The sequence below is a fragment of the Brienomyrus brachyistius genome, chromosome 21 (assembly GCF_023856365.1).
Source record: "Brienomyrus brachyistius isolate T26 chromosome 21, BBRACH_0.4, whole genome shotgun sequence".
Lineage (NCBI taxonomy): Eukaryota > Metazoa > Chordata > Actinopteri > Osteoglossiformes > Mormyridae > Brienomyrus > Brienomyrus brachyistius.
In genome coordinates, this window is record NC_064553.1 from 10,823,483 (window position 1) to 10,839,782 (window position 16,300).

A 16,300-nucleotide genomic window follows, 5' to 3' on the forward strand; every position below is an offset into this window, starting at 1 on the left:
GAACAAGCCGAAAAAAACTGTGTTAAAACTATATCTATCAAACCTACTGTAATAAAGATGAATTTGTTTGCCAAAACAACAGTCCAGTACAATGATCTAATCACGGCACACAGGTACCCTGCACCTACGGAATCTCCTGTTTTTGGAAAGTGGGTCACAATTTCTGCACAATTGTTTTTGTGGGTCACTGGTATTTTTATACACGTACACACACACACAACCATTTTTGACACAAAAACACGGATTTCTTAATTCAGATATGCAGGAACGAAAACTTACTTAATTCTTTTTTTTTCCCCCAAGACTTTTCTTCTATTCTCAAAAGTGTGTGTAGGTGCACAATTACTACATAATATTACCACAAACTGAAAGATCGGGGGAAATGCTGTGAAACACTCATTATTTATTGCAAAAATTTACTATGACTGCCTAAGGTGGAACATTTGACACAGAGAGTGCTGGAAAAATGATCATTATAAAGAACAAACAATGACAAAGTGCTATTTTATAAACGTTAGAGAAATTTACAGATTAATCCCCTACAGGCAAATAAAAAGACATCTAGGTTGTAAGGCGACTGCAGTGACTGCAAAGCTCTCAGAATAGCCACACGTCAAGCACCAACAGTGTGTCTGCAAACACTGTACGTTTTGTTTTAAAAAGTGTTAGTGTGAACAGAAAATCATAGCCGACATTACACAAATTTTACCAAGCAAATAAGATAGGGTGGCTAGATGTCAGAAAGGAGCATAAAGATTTAGGGCATGAGCTAAGGTTGCCTGTTCAATTCCCAAGGAGGATCCTACTACTATAATTTTGAGTAAAGTGCCTAACTGGAATAGCCAGATTAAAATATACAGCTTTGCAATTGAGTAAATTGTACTTGTCTTTATATTAAAATACAGTAATGCACGGGAAAAGTAACTGTAAAATACATATGGCGAAATCTCCTACCTTCGTCTGTCGAATAAACTCTCCTCTATATCGCTGGCCACCAAAATATGACTTAACCCCCCCTGGCTGGCTTCATGCATAACTTCAATCTGAAGAGAAAGGAAAAAACAAATATAGGCAAGACAGAGGCCCTGTTTACACTTAGCTGTAAAATGCATCTCAGATGATCAGATAGCACTAAATATAAGGGCAAACAGGCACCAAACCACTCAAACCATGACTCAAACCACTCTGGGGCGCATCTGACCATGAATGTCTTGTAGTGTAAATGCGAATCCATCCTGATGGGACCCTGACAATAACATCACAATGACCGAGTTGGGCAGCAACCAAGCAGTCAGCTGGACACCTTGGAGATGAATGATAGACACTGGTGTAAATGCTGTCTACTTAAGATCTGCTCATCCAACATGCATTTTAAAACCAAGTGTAAACAGGGTCAGAGAGATATTCTGTCTTACTGGACAACCTACTCCGTCACAGTGCAGTAGCATGGATTACTATCCCATCACAATGGAATCACACACCGTTCTATGAAAGCTCGGTTGAGTCGAATTCTTATGCCTTTGTGGAAACACATCTTAATTGAAACAATACACAAGTCCCCTCCAAGGATTCTAACAGCGTGGTTGAGGAGTTTACATACTTCAACGATCCACAGAGCCATGTCAAACAGACTATCAGCTACTTGGCAAACAAGTCTGCAGTGAGGACAGACAAACTATAATCCAAACAACTACCATGAAAGGTAGCAAGAAGAATCAGAGCACCCTATGCAGAAAGGGCTACAAGAACCCTTTCGTGGAAATTAGCTATTTTTAACCCTAATCCTAATAGTAGCCATAATCTCAAAGACTGACTCAAAGTCTGGGATGAATCAACTTCTGCAGGCCCCTGTGCCTAAGGGGAAGCACCAAGCCGTCAGTCAGTTGCGCGTTTACAACCCTTTCATTTTAAAAGAAGGCCCGTCTAACGCAGGAAGATGACAAAGAGTCACCGCTTCAAACATAAGTTAAAGCTTCCCATGGACTGGTTACCTTCCTGACTCATATTCACCTGAATAAACGAATGCGGCTAAAAAAATCTAATTTCCTGCTTTCAAAAACAAAAGATGTAGATCTGACAAATTTGACTGGATATTGACTATATAGTCACTGCATAGTGCTCAGTTCACTGGATCCCGAGAAGGCTTTCTGAGAGATGGAGCATTATGATAAAAATAAAAAATTGAACATGGAGACGTAGTAACTCAATAAAGAGTCTGCTGGTGTCGTTTGATTCACATAGCCCAGTAAGGAAAAATAACATGATGGATTGGAAACTAATCCCAGCACGTCCTTATTCTGGATCTGCTGGGTACCAGTTAGTGAGGGAAGTTATGGAGCTAACGAAGAGGGCATTCAGATGAATGCTTGCTGCTTAGCTGAAAGATCAGGGCTACAGCGATAGCCGTCACAAAGGTGAAAGTTTGTACATATGAGGAGTTTCCAAAGCCCATGGTATGAGCAAATTGGGTGGCCCCATAAATGTTTTGCCAAACCAACCAACGCTTCAGGCTGATATTAGGTTTTGAGGAATTTAGGTTTGGCCGTGGAAGTGATCCATCTCTTCTCCCTCATGCAGCTATATTAGGGCACATGGAAAAATGGCAACATTTTTCAACAGTCAATATGTACTGTGCGTATTTACAGAAGGCATATGACCATATGCCCCAGTACACACCAAGAACATGGAATACGAGCCGTACCCAACCCTGCTTAATAGCAGTAGCCATGTCAATGCAGGTAAGGGTTGGGTACGGCTCATATAACTTGCAATGGAAAACACTCTCTGGACGGTTTGGCTCAATTAAGGCAGCGGAAAAGCTTGCACAGAGCTGACATGTCATGCTGTAGAGCGGATGTGAAAGGGGGATTCATTTTTACCAACGTCACTGCTCCCTAGATTATGTTTTCCGTAGAAGTAGCTCTCACTGTAAATAAGGTTGGAGACCCCTGACCTAGAGTCTGAGCTACTCAACATACTACTGCTGCAATCCTCACCAAGAAAACGGAGGTTAAGATGAAGATAACAAAACAGAAATTCAAAGCATTGACAAATGATGCCGGCCCATCATAGGGCATATGGTTAAATTCAAGATAATTAACTAATGGCGATTTTGCAAAATGACACATATGTAGAGGACAGCAGCACAGAGGCAGGACCAGGGAAACATGCAAAGTGAACAACCGAAGATCCAGGAACAGAAAGCAAACCCACAGCCGTGGAGGTCTAAGACTACAGTCACTACACGTAACTTGGAAATCATTCTGGGCAAAATGCAAAGGATAAACTTTGATCAGTGTTGTTCAGTAAAACAAGGAAATATACCATGATATAAACTCACTCAAACTAGTGCATAGCAATGGATGCTTGATAAACACCACATCTTAAACTAGCAGGGCAATAGAGGCCTGTATTGTTGGTTAAGTCTGGGTCTGGTGCACATATTTTAGAGTGAATCCAACTGGGCACTGCACAGTGAATCCAAACTACTAGGAACACCAAGTCAACATCTTGCCTCACCTTGATGCCCCCTTTTGTCTTCCGAAGGTTTCTTCTTTTTGAGGCGTCGGCGTCAGCAGGTAATTTTGAAAACCCCAGGATCTCTGACGTCCTGTGATTTGAGGCTGAAGTAGAATAGAAAGGGTTAGAGCAGCGGTCGCCAAGCAGCTCATTATGACTGACGTCATTTATCATCAAGAGAGGCCCCCCTCCGCCCATTCTGGGAGTCAAAATATACCACTGTTACTCGGTAGCTCACCAGAATTTTATTTCTTTGTAAAAGTAACTCCCTGTAAAAAGGTTGGAGACTAATGGGTTAATGGAATGAGAGGGTAATTTAAAATGAAATGCTAATCTAACCCCAGCTCGCTGTGTGTCATGTCTCCATGATTCTCTTCCAATTGTGGTTATTACTCTCATAATTCAAAGATGTGCAGTCCAGATAAGTAAATGATGATAAATTTGTCATGTGCAGTTACAGACTAGCATCCCCTACAATATGTGCCCTACCTCATACACATCCTGAAAAAGGTTCTTGGTCACATTAATAGTGAGTGAATAAACGCTTATTGAGAACAGCCAGAAAGACATATGCACAAGAAGGTCTAACTAGCAACATCTTTGATCCCCAGTGTAAGAAGGAGAGACTATGTCAGGTGTTAGATTTGGAGGGAACTTTAGAAGTGCCTGGGTGGTGCTTTGGGGAGGACTCCGGGTGCGGGGCCACTGGCTGAACTGGCCTAGCTTGCTTGGCTGACAACTTCTTCAGGCTGGCCTGCCTCTTTTCAAACATCTCCTGGACTTCATCCAACCTTTCCAAAGCCTTCTGCAACTTTCCCTGCCAAGAAGGGGGGTGCAGGCAGAGAGAAGAGCCACAGGGTGATTAACTGAAAAACTGCTTTATTTTCATTGAGTGACACTGTCATAGTTTGTGCCGGCCCATCCTTGTCATGGAGCATAGCACCTACCCCCAACTCTACCCAGCCCTACCTACCTCAAGATCCACGGGAAGGCAGACATCACACTGGGCATGCAGGTCCCGCAAACTGGTCAGCTCCTCCTTCTTCACAGTCTCTATGAAGGACTCGACGTCTCTCAGGGCAGCCTCGGCGCCGTCCTGAGACTGGCACCTATCCACAGCTTGGCTGGCCAGCAGGTACATGCCTGACTCGCACCACTTGTTCACCTGTGACAACATCTCGCCCCTTGAGTTGCACAGCATGGCTCCAGCTTACATTACTGCTGTTTTGCTTGCTAGATGACAGAAATAAATAAACCAACAAAATGACAACTCGTAGGCTAAGAGTCAAGTGCAGTCTACCTGTACGTTTTTTCCAGGAGGGGCCTAATTATGCTTAAAAAGAAGTATACAGAATGTATAAGAGCAAGGAAGATCTACCGTAGAGCAAGTTATTCGCTGAATTCACTTTGCATCTTGGTAGCCTTAGTAGTCTTTAATTAGGTGCTACTTAGTATATCTTTCGAACGAGTATATCTGCAGACCTGGCCCGACACCCCAAGATGGCTTGACCTTTCTTCATACCTTGTCCACTTGCTGGTGGATTCGAAGGAACTTCTCCAGCACGGCACACTTCCGCTTAACCTCATCAGAGAAGTAACCGCAAACGCGCCTCAGCTCGGAGCACTTGGGCTCGATGGAGTCGACGGCATAGTGACCATTTTCAATAAGCCAGTCACCGTGTAGAGCGTGCCTCAGGGCCCTTTGCAAGGCCTCCTGTGAAACCAAAACCACAGGTGGTGAGATTACCAGCCAAACAACTGAGGCTCAGTGAGGGGACTAGAATACATGTGTAGCTTTGACGTGTCTGAGGTTTACACGTTCCCCCCACCACACTCAGAGCAATTCAGAACTATTCCAGTAAACAGAGGGGAAAATGCAGCACTATGACACACTAGACCTAATTTTCCTCCAAGGATCAAAAAAAGTATCAAGCAATTTCATTCTCAGCAAAAGTGGAACCACCAGGAAGAGGCTCCTTTGGAGTTTCACTGCTCCAAAACACCTAGGCTTGACCTGAGCTCTCTCTTTCAAAGCTTTCACTTCACTAAGCTGCTCCTGCACTCCGGTCATGCAGCTCCCGACGTCCGAGATGGAATCCAGCTCTTCCATCCAAGCTTCCAGAGACTTCTTCACCTGTGCGATTGGCAGGGAGAGTGGCAGCACTGTCAGAGAATCCAGCATGGGCCTAGTCAAGAAGTCCCTTCGCCATCGAACTCACCTCCACACAATCCTGCTCAAACTGCCTGAACTGCAAACACTGCTCCAATTTCCGGTGGTGCTTGGACCAGCACCGCTCAAGAGAAGCTTTCGTTTCATCCAGCTGAGAAACCAGCCTGAAACACAAAAGTCACTCACTAGTACAGGTTGGCCATAGAAATAGTGCAACCATATGAGGGACATCATGATAAAACTTACATATTACAAACAGACAAACTAACCTTTCCACTGTCTCCAAGTTCTCTTTTTCATCAGGGCTGAGACGGCCACTTGTTGTTTTGTTTGCAGCTTCTCTGATACAGGAAAGCAGAGTAGCTCCCTGTCTTACTGCCAGATGGAGGTCATCCTATATGATAAGCAAAGGCATGAAAGGCAGACAGAAATATGAACCTTGCCAGAGAGGAAGGAAACTTCATACAAAAAGCTTTTGACAATCATAAGTCATAAGTCACATGCGACTTTATAATCCAGCACATTATTAAGGTTACGGTATATGGGTACATAACATGTCCAGGGAATATAGTCGTATTAAATATCCAAGTGAAGCAGAAAAATTACTGCGGACTAATGTGGTCATTTTAACTGGATAAAAACAGCAGGTTTCGAGCAGCAGGTAAACCAAACCACATGAAGCACCTGCAGCCCGTTGTGTCTCGCTGTGTGAGCGCACAACAGCTCCTCAGCACCATGCACGTCCACAGGCAGCTCCACGCCAGTGAGCTCGGCACCAAACTTCTGCAACTTCTGAGTCGCGACCTTAACGGCAGCTGCAAAGCTTTCGATGGCCTGCAAGAAGCACGCGGAAGCGAAACGAAACTTCAGTCACACTGCCGACACCACAGGCATTTTAAGTCATTTCCGTTATTTGACGTAGACTTTTCGGGGCGGCATGGTGGTGCAGTGGTTAGCACTGTATGGGGAGGCATGGTGGTGCAGTGGTTAGCACTGTATGGGGAGGCATGGTGGTGCAGTGGTTAGCACTGTCACCTCACACCTCTTGGACCCGGATTCGAGTCTCCGCCTGGGTCACATGTGTGTTGAGTTTGCATGTTCTCCCCATGTCGTCGTGGGGTTTCCTCCGGGTACTCCGGTTTCCCCCCACAGTCCAAAAACATGCCGAGGCTAATTGAACTTGATAAATTGCCCGTAGGTGTGAATGGTGTGTGAGTGTGTCCTGCAATGGGCTGGCGCCCCATCCTGGGTTGTTCCCTGCCTCGTGCCCATTGATTCCGGGATAGGCTCCGGACCCCCCGTGACCCAATAGGATAAGCGGTTTGGAAAATGGATGGATGGACTTATAAGTAACTTCATCCAATGAAAAGTCTAACACAGTATTTAACTCAACTAGAGGGTTAGGCATTTGAAATGTTTTCTTTGGGCACAGATACAGTCAAGGAATATATGCACATAAGACAATATAATGTGCATTTATTGCAGCATATTGTACATTTATTATTTGTTTCCACCTTTCAGAGGCACGGGGCAAACGGAGGCTGCTAGCTGAGAATGGTTCAGGACACTTCACAGACACAAAGAGCCAAAGCTACTGACTGTCCGATGGTGTATCCACTGACTGTGACTGTAATCCAGGTTCCCTCCGAGTTCAGTGGTCAGTTGCCCTTTGTCCACGTAGATGTGCAAGTCAGACAGCGAGCTCAGCATGACTACCTAAAAGCAAAAACATGTGGGGGGGGGGGGGGGATATATGGGCGCATTCAAACTGAGCCTCAAACTCGGGTGACGGACTCAATATGTACAGCATAGTTCTACTGCAGAAGCCATATAGAATTTTTTTCAGACATAATAAATCGCGTCCAAGTGCATCTGAGGTAATTACATCTATGGAATTTCATGCAACTAAGCATCCTGGAGAAATAACTAAGGACAAAGACTTTTCTAAACTGATGATCCATTTTTGAGCACGTTTCAAATGATGCCAATATACGAACACAAACAGCAAATTTACATTTCCATTATTTTATTTTGCTAGTTTGTCAAATTACCTTTATTTAAAGAGTTCTGTATTTATTATAGACTCCATTTTTAGAATCTTTTAGATTCTCTGGCTTAAATGAATTCAGCTGGTGTGTGCCCTCTCCTCACCCCAGTGACCCAAACAGGCCACACTTGGCAGGCGACGTGCGCACACGACGCCACCTAGAGGACAGCTGGGTATTTCCTTCTCTCATACGGCGCGGGACAGGAACTTTCCCATTTCTTGCTCATTATAGGAAAGAAAAAAAAAATTAAGATCTAATCTGTTTAGATTAGCAAGAGGAAAGGGCAGCAGAGATTGCTATGGGAGTCCCATAGCTCTGAAGGGGCCCAGCTTCAGAGGAAGTAACAGAGGGAACGTCACACTTGTGGGCTGGAGGAACTGAGGTAAGAGGAGAGTCATGCGGACAGACCCAGAGTTACTGAGATGCTGACTTCTGATTAAGTGTGATGCATGGGTGGCGAAACGAGAAGCGCTTTTTGGAGGCTGGGAGCTATAAGAGGAACTTTCTCAGCCACTGTGAGGTCCCCAAACCGCACATTAACACAGTAATGCTGAGGAGGCAAAGGCTGTCTTCTACCCAGAATGGGTTGGATCTGCTGCCTCAACCTCTGCTTCTACCTACAATCTAAGGCCTGGAGGGGAAGCAGCAGCACTTGGCAGGCAAGCTAGAGCTACAAAAATAACCTCTGCAGGTGCAGCTCTAGAACGTCCAGAATACTGCCCAAGAAAGAAGGATGTAGCCATGGCAGAACCAGGAACCACCAAAAACGGCAGCTAGAAAATGATGCAAAACGGCATGGGCTTTCTTCCTCTTCTGGGTGTCACATCTCACGTTACATTTACTTATTTAGCCAACCCTTTTACCCAAAATGAAGTACAACTGAAAGCAAGCTCAGAGTCCCTGTAGTAATCGGGGTTATATATCCCCACTACTGTCTAAGTCTTCTGTTGGCAGTTAGTGGTTTACTGGCCATCCCAGTATTACCACCAGCCAACAGCCAATGCTTTCCAGGTAAGGCTGCTCCACAGCAGTGGTAAGTAGCCACTGCACTGCCAACCACATTGGCTGATGCTTCGACTCGGGCCTTGACACCAGCCCACAGGACAAGCTGTCAGCGGGGGCTGAGGTCATGGCCAGGTGCTGCTGCTGTGCTAAACCGTAGATACGGGACAAGCATCAGTGAGAGCCGGCTGGACACTAAACCCCCACCTCCATTTTGGTCAGGTCTGAAGACCGAAGAGAACTGCGTCAACTTTGGGGTGAGATGGGGGCCTGGCTACAGAATCTACATTCTCTGGGGGGGCTGGGTGGCTGTTTAAGTGTTAAAAATTCTTTCATTTCTTCTTTCCTACAGTAATAAAGAAAAAAGAATTCTGCAATCGGTTGGCATTTGGCCAGCCGTGGAATGGAGCAAGTCTGCGATTGAGCAAGTCAGCCGAGTACGTTGGCGATTCGCTGCCACATGTGTACCGATACCTCAGGTAGTTAAACCCTGCTGACCCTGATTACCCACAGGCTTTACTTACCCAAGTAAAGAAGAACACGGTATTTGTGTTACTTCACAGAAGCTTCCAGTTTTCTTTTATTTACTGATGAACCCAGTTCTGCCTGCAGACTTTCAGCGCCACCCCATGCACTGAAACTCGGTGAAACTTGCACGCCCTTTATCATGGACCCAGATAATCCAGGAAGGCCCACCTTCATTTTGAAGTCATCGCGGTGCAACCGGATTCCAATATCGGCCATGGCCCTCTGGAAGAAGCGCGACGGTCGGAGAACCAGGACCAGCTGAAGGTTTCCCGGAAACGCCCCCTGCAGGTGGACAGTGAGAACAGCACCAACGCACAAGAGTCCCCATGTGGAAAATGAAAGTGCATTTTATGGTGACATTTACAGGACATGAAACCAACTATGTCTTGCAACAGAAATTCAGCGAACCAGAGTGATGTACTTGAATGAAATCACATAAATATATTTAACATAAATACATTAAATTATATACTGATTTTTCTTCCAAATTCCCTTCCAAAACAATTTCTATCAAGGACAGAATCTTAACACCGTTTTCCTCTTTAAAAGATTCACCCAGGAGTTCAGAGGACTGACTCGCTGATTCACCCTATCGAGCCGCTTTGCAGGTATTTCACACTACCCTCCTACCTGCCCCATGGGAACGGCCTCACGAAGGTGCTACAACTTTTAAATAGGACTTTAATAACATTCCTCACCCCTGAGCACCTCTGTTGTTAATCACACAACCGCAAGCTCAGAGGATGCTGGGCACCACACCCTTCACGTACCGCTATCCTCGCCAGGGATGCTTTCACCGACGTCCATTTGTCCCGCCGCCGATCTATGATTACGATGAAGCCGATGCTGGCTGCCTCCTGACTGGACGGGGGGAGAAGAGGAAGATGGCACGCAGATTTACGGCGGAGAGGATTTAGCGATCTGTCAGTGCCTGTGCGTTGTCCACTCCGCATGGGAAGAACGCATGATCTTTCTCTTTTGGTTTATATTTTTTGCAGTCCCAAGAAATGTTCATCTTCGGAAAAGTCCACGATTAGCATACACCACGGGAATCTTGGCCGAGTGTGACGTCACAGTCTCAGCCTCGAGTTCGGAAAACTGCACAGTAGGGAAACCCCATGCTGACACACAGCGGCGTGGATATAGGAGTCGCCGAGCAATTTAAAGAAACACAGAACGCAAACGCTGCTTTATTTATTATTAAATTGTGTTTCTGTTAAAATGTGATTTGGGCGACCTGTCTGCCTTTGCTGTGGAAAGTGTGATTAAAGAGGAAGTGAGGTAAAAGGGCCCCTGGCTGTTATGAGTAGGGACCTGCCCATTCAAACCATTATGCACCAGGTGTACTTTCAGTTGTACTAACCAGCAACTAAAACTTATAATCATTATAATAAAATTCCACAACCCACCCAACGGTTCCTAGAATAGCATCAATTACTCACTCCCATGCCAGAGGATGGTTACCACCAATCTGAAACCACAACATGCTTGTACTAGCAGAAAACGGCCACAGGAAATTCCTAAGGGAAACACTCTTTGGGTAACCTTGAAACTACAGTGGCGTTTTCATCGCATCCCACGCACACTCAGGCATAGGATTTGAAACCCCCGAGATAAAATTAAACAGGAAATGAGCCTTTTTCTGCACCTCGGGATACTGGTCAGGTAGGTGATGACGTTCAGGAAGTCTTGATCCGGCAGCTCGCCGAACCCCGAGCACTCGGGCAAGGTGATGATGGGGGCACCATCTTTCCCTCTTCCTCCTGCAGAACCGAAGACTCCGCAGTCAGTCAGAGTGACACAGTCAGAGTCCTAAGACAGACAGGAGACCGACTGGGACTCTAAAGGTCACAGTGAATCTGACAGGAGAGGTGGTCTGTAAAAGCCAACAAAAACGAGAAACATGCAGAGTCCTAATGCAGAGCTTCCTGTACCACTTGAAACAAACACCTAAACATCACCAGAAATGAGGCTGATATTAAGCTATAGCTTATATAACTTAATTCGTATAATAAAATCATGTGTTTCTCTGTCTTGAGTATTAGTCCAAAGGCATACTGAAGTCATTCAAACTTGTGCAACATGCAGTAGTCACACAATAACGGTACACTGACAGATGGACAGGAAGGAATATGCACTGTGGTAAATCAACTGCAGCAGTACAGGAACTGGACGGTTTTCTGTACAATAAGGTATTTTCTGTACCACAAGGTCAGACCAAAAATTCAGCTTATCACCAACAGCATATGTGGCAAGCAATGCAGGCTTCCACATACATCAGAATTATAATCGGAAATTACATCGCGAGCAAAGCCGAGTCCATGTGGCCTTTATAGTGACTCACCACCGGTGCATGTTTCGATTAAACCACTAGATGGTGATGTTGAGCCAACTTGCGCTCCAAAACTCTCAGTCAAACCACATTATTGCGGTCACTGCTAAATAAATTAATCCATTTGAAATCTAGGAAATAATAAAGGACAAAGCTGCACCGAATGTCTAAGGGGTTTAGCATAATACCCCAAAAGTAAAAAAACTCCAACTGCAAATATTATAAAACATTTTCAGAAGACCCACAAAGTTCAAACTCAAGTGCATGGCTAACCAAATATATTAGAACATCATTCTGAACATATATGGCTAATATGTAGCTTAAGATTTTCGTAAAAGTTTATCAAGGATTTATATTTAAAAGCCACAAAAGCATGTTTTTCGTTACATTTTTTCATACTGCATTACAAAGACGAGAAAGGAACAGCATTTAGATTCCCTTGTATGTTATGAACATAAAGGAATCTGATTTGATTGGTTTACAGACATGTGCCTTGCAGTCATTTGAAGTCCCCCCCCCAGCAACTAATCAACCAGGCCCCCTACTGGCCATGTTTGGAAAAGAGGACACCTCGCCCAAAGGTGAAGCTGGACCTGGAATTCCAAAGGGGTCAGTGGCTGCGGTTTGCAGTGCAGCACCAGGCTGCGTTCCTGCTCACTGCACCAGTGAGCCAGCTGGCTCATGTTATTTCTCAGCATTCCTTACATTCTCAGGGACAGAAGCGTGAAACTGTCTGTTTTCGGCTCTTCGGTGCACTTTTTATCTGACCAATCCAATGCATCCATATGTCGACTATTGGGAAGATCTCATTTTTTTGGCTACGACTTTAAATTCCAGGGCCCGTCGGCACATCTTTCAGCAAAGACCCCTGCCCACGCCAGGCCTGACAAGCCTGTAACCCCTAGTGGGAAGGGTTGCCATATTTCAGTGCAGACACCCTCTATTATTGCAGACGGCATGATTCGATTACCTGTCCCCATTATCGGTCACCACCCACTGCTACGTGAAACCGGAAAAAAAAAAGGCAGGATCTTCATCAGCTTTGGCAATAGCCTCCACAACCAAGAGAATCATGGGGTTTGAGCTCCCGGACACAGAGTTAAAAAAAAACAAAAATAATAACCATTATCAGGAAGAGATGTCAAGTACATCAGTCTCTAACAGTCACAGTGGGACTTACAGACCCAAAACACTGGGTCATAATTTTGAATCCTTTATTGCTGTAAATATCACAATGCAGACGTTTTCCTAAAGTTATCAACGCAATGATCAACAGAAAATTGTAACATGAATGATTGGGCACGTTTCCTTTGCAAGACGCGTTAGACTTAAATGAAAATGCAGAGACTGTCTGGGGAAAATGGCTGAGGTTAAACATCTGCCCTGGCATCACCTTTCAGCTTCAGGAATCACAGTGGAATGTTAACTGCCTGCCAGTCGGATTACTTATTATCTTCTACCATCTGTCCAAAATCACCACCAGCCTTTTACAGGAAATACATCAGGCCGATCCAACCTTTTGGCTCACAGGTGACAATTTTGAAGGCCAGGAAACTATGTGCATTTTTTTTTCTTAAACAACAAATTAATAAATGAAGATATTTATGCATTTTTCATCTAATAGGATTTGTGGGAAATGCGCAATTGGTGTGTTCCAGTGAGAAACTGCAAAGTGTTATAATTTCACATGAAAATAAATCATAATCCCCTTGAGTAAAACATAATCTTGTATGCTTAACAATGTGTGGAGGACCAGATTTATTTACACAAAAATGTTCTAAGAGCATAAGCGATTGGTTCAGAGAGATAACCAATCACATTGTAGAGGAGGCAGGTGCAAGCGTTGTTCTCACATCTGACCAAGATCTGATTGGTTATCTCTCTGAACCATTTTTCGTTCTGCTCTCAGTAAACTCCCATAAACTAAATCTATGCTGCCTGGCCAAGCTGAATGAAATGAAATGATTATTTAATTAAGTTTCCTTTTAAGACAAATATTTTTTTATTTGTTTGTTTGTTTTTACAAAATATCTTACAATTTAACCAAAGAACTGCTAAATTGGGGGGCTCTAAACTGCTTAATACAAATTTTCATGACAGATCTGTTATTTCAAAAGCTGATCCAGGAAGTCAGGCTTACAGACTTACAGTGACTTACATGACAAACAAAGATAGAAAGAGAGACAGCATACATTTTGCACTCCGTAGACTTGCAATGCTAACTGGAACCGAAACAGCTAATGACTAATTATGTATCCAAAGCACTCATAAATACTTTGATTTCACTGTATTACAACACTGACCACCACTGTTCCATGTTTTTAATCCAGATAAGTAGAATTCTGGCCTTGATTTTGTCCCCAAAACTAATCCTTTAACGAACCTCAGTTTCAGACTGTAATTAACGTAGATCTCATTTTAATTAGGTGTACTAGGTACATCGTGTATTACACAGATACCAAAATTCAAAATAAGCTAATCAGGGCGGAAGATGTTTTCAATGGCCAGCTCTCAGATCGAAATGAAACTGCGTATCACCTACAGCCTACCAACACCTCCGAATGTCGAAATGAGAGGAACGGAATCTCACCTGACAGGACGGCGAACCTGCGGTGCAGCTGCTCGATGATGTCCACCGCCAGAAGGGGGCGCACCTCCTGCTGCATGATTTCATCTGAGGGGTGACAGTGAGGGGGAACAGCTTCAGCTTTATGCACCCCAGGACAAAGGGGCTCCTTAGGAATTCATTAATGCTCCGTCACGCGGCAACTTCAGCCGCAGACCGGCTTATTGCTCCCAAGAATATGACCCTGCATGAAGTGTGACCTTTCTACATGCAACCATTATGCAGGTTAGGGTCAACGAGCCTTCACGGCCAGACAGAACGCCTTTTGAATCACTCATTTTTTCCCCATTTTACATCGTATAATAACTATGCCCCCAGGCTGGTTGAGTCCCATTATTCAACACTGTAAAAGATGGAATCGCCCAAAGTCTCACTGCATCCACGGCCCAAGGCATCAGGCACACACAACTGCCTCTGTTCTGTGCCACAGCCTGCTTTACCACTTAACCCTGCCTTCGTTTCATTAAAAGCTCGGACACTTGAGCGAGGATTCCCTAGACCAGGAGTCACCAACATGGTGCCCGCAGGAACCATGATGCCCCCAAGGACCACATGAGTCACCCTGTTCTAAAAATAGCACAACTCACCAGTGAGCAGTGTGCAAATTTGAATTTTATCCTGTTGCTATTCTTCTTTAATCACATTTACATAGATTTAAAAATGACAATATCTAAAAAAAAAAAGCATTTAAAATATGTTTATTATATATGAAGTTTAAAGGGCGTTTCAAACTGGTAGCCCTTTGTATCAAAAAGGGTGATGACCCTTGATCTAGACTGTGCAAAGTAAAAGTCAATGAGGATGGCAAAATTGATCTGTAGTAACCAAAGCGGTGTAAGGGGGCATGAATCTCAGAGGAAACTCAAGTCTACTCCCACTGCATAGAATGAACTGGAGCAGACTCGCAACCGAAAGCAGCCAGCAAAGATTTACAGCTTTCAAAGGGCCAGCTAACACTGAAGATTTAAGCTCAAGAACAGACCTTTAGTCAAACCACGAGCGTTACAGCATAGTGCTTTAAAAAAAATCCTTAACAGAATTTTGAAGAATTCCATTTTTTTAAAACAATGGATTTGAATACAGCAATACTGTGAAGTTAATTCACTGGCCGACTCCCCTTAGTTACCAACCATGAAACAACGTATTTTATTTTAAAAAATGATGCATTATGTAATAAATGTCCACATTTTGTCGAGTTATTACATAATGTGTGAGAACACATCATGCAATAACATTGTCTTATGTGATGAAAATTTGCTACATTTTAACTACTTATTACTTAGTGAGGCATTTATAACAATGCATTGTTACACACAAACTAGAAGATGGTGAGGAGCCTGAGAATTAGAGGCCTAACTGGAATATGCCTGTGTAAGATACGTTTGGATTGTTATGGATTGTCTTGAGCCTGATGCACAATTACTGCTAAAATTACACCGGAAGACATGTGACAACAAACAATCACCATTGCTTCTCACAGAACAACAAATACATCATACAAGTCCATTCAGGCACAGAAAGTGATCTGTACCACACTGAAACTGAGCAAAATGTCTTTCGGCCGAAAACTAATAGCAGCAAATAAAGATAAGTGTGATAAAATGGAGAGAGTGGAAAGTCAGCTCAGCGTATAAGGAGCTGCAAGCTGCCTGACACCCCGGATATCTACACAAGCCGATGCCACAAGGGGGCCAGGTCCGTCCTGAAGGGCCCCCGCCATCAGGAAAAGAGTACTGTGGCATAGGAGCATGGAGAAACAAGTTCTACAAGGGGCCCCTACCCTCAGGCTGAGAGGCTGTGCAATAACAATAGGACAATTTGCACATTTTCACTTTTACATTTTATCTCATTTCTTTCTCTAATATTTTTACCCTTTTAGTATTTCCATTTCCTGTTTATTTATTTTGCTTATATGATGCTTACGACAGGAGCAATCTGGGAAATGCATTTGATTGCCCGCATCTACCACTGTTTTCTGTACTGTTGCCTGACATGTATTACGCTTGAGAGAATATATTAAAAAAATGACACTCATCACCTAAATAAAATGCACAGTAATAATCACAAGACATGCT

General features: G+C 44.0%; 1 protein-coding gene across 6 annotated transcripts in view; it reads right to left on the minus strand.

Annotated features, from left to right (window-relative positions):
- The window catches only part of LOC125716492 (guanine nucleotide exchange factor DBS-like), a 49,530-nt gene that overhangs the window by 24,184 nt on the left and 9,046 nt on the right, over positions 1 to 16,300 (minus strand). For all 6 annotated transcript variants that reach the window (XM_048988828.1, XM_048988824.1, XM_048988823.1 and 3 more), the window contains exons 2-15: positions 14,190 to 14,273; positions 10,916 to 11,030; positions 10,038 to 10,128; positions 9,436 to 9,549; positions 7,289 to 7,405; positions 6,374 to 6,523; positions 5,959 to 6,083; positions 5,739 to 5,853; positions 5,534 to 5,653; positions 5,042 to 5,233; positions 4,493 to 4,684; positions 4,186 to 4,336; positions 3,520 to 3,623; positions 955 to 1,043 (exon numbers count right to left, since the gene is read on the minus strand). In XM_048988828.1, the coding sequence (XP_048844785.1) occupies positions 955 to 1,043; positions 3,520 to 3,623; positions 4,186 to 4,336; positions 4,493 to 4,684; positions 5,042 to 5,233; positions 5,534 to 5,653; positions 5,739 to 5,853; positions 5,959 to 6,083; positions 6,374 to 6,523; positions 7,289 to 7,405; positions 9,436 to 9,549; positions 10,038 to 10,128; positions 10,916 to 11,030; positions 14,190 to 14,273 (1,759 nt within the window). The remainder of the gene's footprint in view (positions 1 to 954; positions 1,044 to 3,519; positions 3,624 to 4,185; positions 4,337 to 4,492; positions 4,685 to 5,041; positions 5,234 to 5,533; positions 5,654 to 5,738; positions 5,854 to 5,958; positions 6,084 to 6,373; positions 6,524 to 7,288; positions 7,406 to 9,435; positions 9,550 to 10,037; positions 10,129 to 10,915; positions 11,031 to 14,189; positions 14,274 to 16,300) is intronic.